This window comes from Mus musculus, chromosome 13 (assembly GCF_000001635.26).
Source record: "Mus musculus strain C57BL/6J chromosome 13, GRCm38.p6 C57BL/6J".
In the NCBI taxonomy this organism is placed as follows: Eukaryota; Metazoa; Chordata; class Mammalia; order Rodentia; family Muridae; genus Mus; species Mus musculus.
The window spans coordinates 18,379,279-18,386,153 of NC_000079.6; the positions used below are offsets into that span (position 1 = coordinate 18,379,279).

The window sequence follows — 6,875 nt, forward strand, 5'->3', positions numbered from 1 at the left end:
TGCAAGAAATTATGCAATACACTTTAAATCACATAAATGTTGAAGCAGTTCATGTTATAGTGCCATCCTGATGAGATACTGTCTAGTCATCAAAATGGCTTATTTAGGTTCCTATTTAGGAAAGTTAAAAAAAAATGTTTTCTGGGGGGCTAGAGAGATGGCTCAGTGGTTAAAAACACTCACTGCTTTTCCAAAGGTCCTGAGTTCAAGTCCTAGCACTCACATGACAGCTCATGATTGTCTGATGCCATCTTTTGGTATGCAGATGTACATGCAGAAAAATACATGTATGTGTATATACACACACAAATAAACAAACAGACAGACAGACAGATAGATGGATGGCTAGATAGATAGATAAATAGTAAGTACATGTATGTGCATACACACATAAATAAATAAATAATACATGTATGTGTATATAAATAAATAGATAAATAAATAAATAAAATGTTCCTGATATGAAAATAAGTAAGATAGTAAATGAGTGGTTGCTATTAAAATGGCATAAGTATATCTATAAGCTCTCTCTCTCTCTCTCTCTCTCTCTCTATATATATATATATATATATATATATATATATATGTATAATGCCAAGTTCTAAGATAGAATAGAAATAAAATACTTATACTTTAAGATCAAATGCTAAAATGTCCGTTTCTGTTGATTCTTTCATACTCTTCCCCCAAATAAGGTGTTACTATATATACCATGTGTATGTCCATTCTTGATTTTATGGTCATGGTTTGGTATGAACGGCAGCAGTAGAGCACAAATCTTGTTTGAGTCCTGGGCTAGGGTCTTCACTGGAGGAACAGACTAAGATTTTAGTTCTAGATGGCTACATGACAGCAAAGGCCATTTGACCTTAGAGTCTTTAAGCCAGGGCATCTCTACATTCTTGCAGAAGCTAGGAAATAAAATATAATCCCACAGTTTTCCTCTACAGGATTCAAAATGAAACTTTATGTAGAACTGACTTTCCTTTTGATGGAACATAGAAAAAGTATTTAAATACGGACATGGAACAATGACAGATTATAATCTCCAGGCTCTATTGTGATGTTGCAATTATACCAGGAATGGGACTTTGCGAGTTTTATAATTTGCTGGAAGTTCCATATCTTGTGCCTGGAGAGGTCAAGTTTAAGACCAGATAAACTGTTCCAGAGTCATCTTCTTTACCCTCCTTCTCCCATACAAGGAGCAGATTCAGAGACATAGGGTTTCTGCATTTGAAGAACGATGGTAAGAGTGGGTGCATCCTCTGTCTATCCCTCTAGAGTACCCTCCAGATCCTTGCAAAGGAAGCTCTGGGCTCCCAATGGATTTGTTTACTTTACTAAATTCACACCAATAACTTTGCCTCTCCTTTTAAAAAAAACACAAAATTACTCTAAAGAACAATCATTAGACTTGGGGAATAATAGTGAAATTGTAGCCTGGTTCCAAGGTTCCTAGTAAGGTAACCAGCCAACTGATATGATACTTCAAGGGAAGATATGTAGTAGCTCTCACATTGTACACAGGTTTGGAGGCTTGACATGCAAAATTTTCAGATTGGATTTTGGGCTTAAGATAGGGTATGGCTGCTCCTGGCTGTTACAGAGCAGTGCTTCTTCACTGCCTGAGTCTGCCATTCTACTAAGAATTAAAATATTGAAGCATGTTAGGAACCTGTGCTTCCAGGCATATCTGTGCACACACATAGGCAGAAGCACAAAAACATGACCATGTGAGGAAAAAAGAATGCCATTATGAGGGCCTGGCACAAGGAAGCCAATAGTTCATGTTTTATGAGCTCTCTCTAGGTCGGTCTTCCAGTAGACACTGCCCATTCTTCATGTCTATCAATATGAAGTGGTTTGGGCTTTGAGGTGGATGATGGGACCTAAGGCCATTGAAAGATTTCATGGTGACTAAAGTAAGAGTGTCAAGTCTGATCGAAGCTTTGCACTTGGGCAAGTGCTCCTTGTACTGAAAGTGGTTCATTTCCAGGAACAACAGGAACAGCAATGGGGAGGGGAAGGCCCAGATATTTCACTCCATAAAAGCAAGATGAACTCTGAAAGTTTCACAGGAGATGGCAGAGGTTAAAGAAAGCCCAACCTTTTATAATTGTGTTCTACATCTCCATATAACCCACGCCAGGCTGGAAAAAACAAATATTGGACTTTAAAAAATAATGAATGTATTTCTTTATTAATGCAAGAGCTATGCGTGATGTACAGTATTGTCAAACCCAATAAGCTGAACTAGCATTAAAATTGCATTAACTTTTTTATATTAAATCACATCTTGTATTTCAAAAATGGCTATAGTAAGGTTGAAATAACTTAATTTTCTTCACACTCCAGTCATTAAAGTTTTACTTTCGAGAAAACTGCATGTTAGCCCACAGCCTAGATGGAGAAGGTTTTAAAGGAAAAAAAAAATTTCCACATGATTAAAACCTTCCTTTCCTTTAAGAAGAGACTTTTGCAAACACATATTTTCTTGAGAGTACTTAATAAATAATGTAGTCATATAGCTTCCCATACAAGAATTTATCACCATCTTTGCCCTGTTGAAGTTAATTGGATTTAACTCATTATTATTTATTTGGTTATTTATATGGTAAAACCATCTTAAATGCAGCCTAGTGCAAAACAGTTGAAAGATACTGACCTGTGGCCCAACTGGAAAGGTGGGATGGGTCTGACAGGCCTGGTGCTGGTCAGGAGTTCCTGGATCTGGCAAGACTGTGTTTCCTCTGGCCCCTAGAATTCAAAGGAGAAAAGTTCCCTCAGTATAAAGTCCAGCCTGGGGACAATATATTTCTGTGATGTCATAGGACAGACACTAAGGAATAGATGTTTGTGAAAGAGTAATTTTTCAATAGTTTTCAAATCACTTGACAATGGCAAAGAATGGTGCAATGGTACATTCAGGATGACCAATGTCAACAGGAGGTAGAAAGAACAGACAGTAGAAAAAGGTATACTGTCATACACACACACACACACACACACACACACACACACCAAAGCCATATATATATATATATATATATATATATCAAAAAACTTAACATTAGACATCAGTTTGGAAAGCACATTCTAGTTCAATGTGTGTATGTGTACATGCACTCATGCATGTGTGTGAAACTGTGTGTGTTATGCAGAGGTGAGTAATAGTTAAGCTAATGGTCCAAAGCCTTATTACAATCTCAGGCAGAGAAAAAGAAATGTCTCACCATCAGTTCACAGAGACCCACATCTGTAGGCACTGAGCACATCACATTCCCCAGCTGAGATCCCATTGGATTCCTAGCACTCTGACAGCACATCTCTAAGGCCTTTGGGTATTGTCTGTATGCTTGTGTGCTTTGTTTCAGGGCAAACCTCAGTGTTTAAGATGATGGTGGAAGCAATAACTACTTAAATAAAAAATAAACAACACAATGGGAGCCATTTCTGAAGTGTCCCCAGTGAACGCTCCTGTTTTCTTGGAGTTCCTAATGGAGTGGCTGGAATCCAGTCCCTATCAAGCCTGAACAAGATCCACTTTCTGGGTGATTTTCCTATAAATAGCAAGTAGAAGAGATTTCAAACTCTGTTTACTGGCATGCTGTGGCCAACCAATGAAAAAAAGATATGATTCTGTCATGCTTATAAATTTTAAAGAAGGTATTATTGGCTCATTTAAAACAAATTCTTCTATATAGTCTCCTAAGGGACAGACTTATAAATAATGGAAATGTGGAAAAAATACTTCAGCACATTAAGCTACAAATAAAATTGACTGCTACATATTATTCAATTGACTTCTATCTCCACAGTGATGTGTCAATCATAATAGCATTTTATAATAGGATTAAGTAATAAATGTGCAAAGCCATTATACAGAAATTTGAAAATCTGATTAATTTGTAATTTTTTGTGCAGAAAGTCAGGAATGGACATTGCTTGGGGAATACTTACAAGTATTCTATTGAAATTTCTAAATTGATTTGGAGCAAACTAATAAAAAACATAGACTTGCTGACATTTTATAAACTGAATTCTGTCAAGATATGTTTGGCATTATAATGATCACTGTCATCTAATAACAAGAGTAAAAGGACATATTAGAAGATACCAACAATCCACATGTATGCAAAAGAACCTTCTTCTAAATTTTTCACATGGTTTATTTATTATGTTTGAAAGCCAGGACATGTTAAGCTAGACAGCACTTTATGTGGTATAAACCTCATGGTCTCCACTCAGCTCCCAAAAAGTGCTTTTGGTCAAATATTAAGATTAGGCTAATTTGCAAATGGCTAAAATATTGCTGGTTAGAAAAACATGGTTTGCATCCTTAAGTTTATCAGGCCTAGACTTTTATACCAAACTCTGAAACGAAAGTTTTACCAAATACAGAAAAGTAGAAAGTCCTTTAAAACAACTAAATATACACCTTGCCATTAAAATGTTTTACAGCAAGACAGGCCCCTTTGTATCATGTTTAGTTCATGTGTTCAGAACCCATTTCTTCTTCTGTTCTCAACAGATCCTACTGCAGTGCTGAGGACTGATCGCATCCAGGCACTGTGCTAACAGAAGTGTATGTCTGCTCTCTATATCGCTATACAGATTACATTTGCTTATATTTATGTTTTTGGTGCTCTGAGACCCTAACTGGTACACAGCAGCTTGTTCTGAGAATGGCTATTCTCAAAAACCATGTTAAACACAATCTTGGCCAATTCTACACAGTTTCATGTGTAAAATGACGTATTTCACAGGCTCTAGCGGAGATTATGTATGCTTCCCTGCTTGTATCAAAAAGCAATGTTTCTTCTTAATGTGCATCTCCATTTTCCCCAAACGCAGGTATGACTCTTAACCTTGTAGGACCATAACCTAACAGGTTGGAAGGCAGTTCCTATACAGAGGCCTTCCTGTACAACCAAAGGGGAATCCTGCAGTCAGAATGAGTAAAAAAGCATTGACTAAATGTTCTAGTGATTTGAAACAATACTTACTGTATGACAGCAGAGAATTTGAGGTTAGGTATTCCCATGGCATATCAAGCAAGCATAAACATGGGTTGAGCAGGTATTCTGCTGAGGTTTGGTCTGTGGCAATATAATGCAATACTAAGTGTGGGCTGGGGTCGGGGTCCAGACCTGGTTGTCCCTGATAAGAGAGTCCAAGAGTTCACAGGTAGACTCAAATGAGGCTCTGTGACCTTGCCTCAAGTTATTTCTGATTGGTGAATAAAGATGCCTATGAATAAATAGAGCCTATAGCTGGGCAGAATTGAGGTAGGCAAGGCTTGGTCTTCCCAGCCTTGGAGTCAGAGGAGACCACAAGGAGAGAGAGAAGAAGGTGGACAGAGGAGAAAAATGCCATGAGTTAGGAGTCAAGAAAGCATGGCCATTTGCAGTTAAGAGCAGCTCAGATGAAAAATAGTAAGTCATAACTCGGGGTTATATCTGCCCAGCTATAGTGCTGATTGCGGCTTATTGTAAATAATAAAAGTTGTGTGTCTTTTATCTGGGAACTAAATGATCAAACTCGGGGTAGAAGACCCAGATTGAGATGAAATATTTCCTAAAATGTGTGTTTTGACCAAGAAGCCTAGGAAACACAGTATAGCACTGGAGACCAGGAGTTCCAAGGTAGCCCTCTGTAGTGAATGGTTCATGCTTTAAAACTTTTGTAGTTAGCAAATACCAAATGTTAAAAACAATAATGTGTTTTGTGATGTTTTCCTAAAAACACAATGTGCTTTGATTATATTCACCCCACTTCACTTCTTTCTCTTCTCCTCCGTCCTCTATGCCCTCATCCTCTTTGCTACTTGTCCTCGTTTGACTGTGAGTTCAGCATATCATACACACTTGGTGACTATTCAGTCAATACAAATAGAGGATTGGCTTGAGAGAAATGTTGCCATCCACTTGATAACTTACTACTGTTTAGCATAAACCTTGGGAATATCTTTCAATTATTAGCTTACTGACAAGTCCTGTTTCAACCCCAAATGACATATATAGCATGTATCTAGAATGTCCCTACAGCCTATGTTAAAAGCCTTGTGGTCTACCTATGACAGGATGAGGAAGTGGTAGAATGTTTGTTTGTTTGTTTGTTTGTTTGTTTGTTTGTTTACCTTTTCAGGGTTTATTCATCTGCTAATGTCCAGTCTCTATCTAGACAAAGACAATTAGATGACAACCAGTTGCTTTTCCATGATCAATTCCATATGAATAAGCAAAAGATTCCTCCTCAACACTTTTTCATGTTTTAATAAGAAGCTATACATAAATAAAACTTTAAAGCTCCTGGGTTCAAGTGAAACAGTTCCAGTTCTCATTGGCTGGACAGTTCCTGTGGTCCCTGCCTCCCACTCTAGGAGAGGGTATCTGCAGGGCTGCAGGGTGCCTTGGGACTGGGTTATTAGCTTGTGTTTGCATGGCCTTTCAGCCCCAAGGCGCGCCCCTGTAGACAGAATCCTTGGAGTTAGAGGGATGGGGAATCACCCCATTCTGAGATGCTGTGAGTATCAGGAAGCTGTGTCCCAAAGCAGGTAGCCTGAGCCGTAGGCAGGGGTGGGCAGTTGAGGGACTGAGGATGCCTCGACCTGGCGCTGGTCTGAGATGGGAATATTTGTCAAACACAGCAAAGATTGAGAAGAGACCCGTGCTTTGGTGTGAGTCAGGATGGCAGTGAGTACTTTAAAACATATTCCAGTATGTATAGAACAGATCCAATATTCAGGTCATGTACACAGAAGGTTGTGAAGGGTATGTGGAACTGGGGTGTTCCTGACCGAAGTGGCAGCAACCAACATGACCTGTAAAAGATCTCAGGGTTTCCCCAAATGCCCCAGCCTCCCCAAACAT

The 6,875-nt window shown here is 38.5% G+C and overlaps 1 protein-coding gene across 1 annotated transcript in view; it reads right to left on the reverse strand.

Annotated features, from left to right (window-relative positions):
• Nucleotides 1-2,766, reverse strand: part of Pou6f2 (POU domain, class 6, transcription factor 2) — a gene marked incomplete at its 5' end in the record, with an annotated part of 257,085 nt that extends 254,319 nt beyond the window's left edge. Inside the window, 2 exon segments of the mRNA NM_175006.2 lie at nt 2,669-2,761; nt 2,764-2,766. Of these exon segments, the coding sequence (NP_778171.2) occupies nt 2,669-2,761; nt 2,764-2,766 (96 nt within the window).
• Between the last annotated feature and the right edge of the window lie 4,109 nt (nt 2,767-6,875).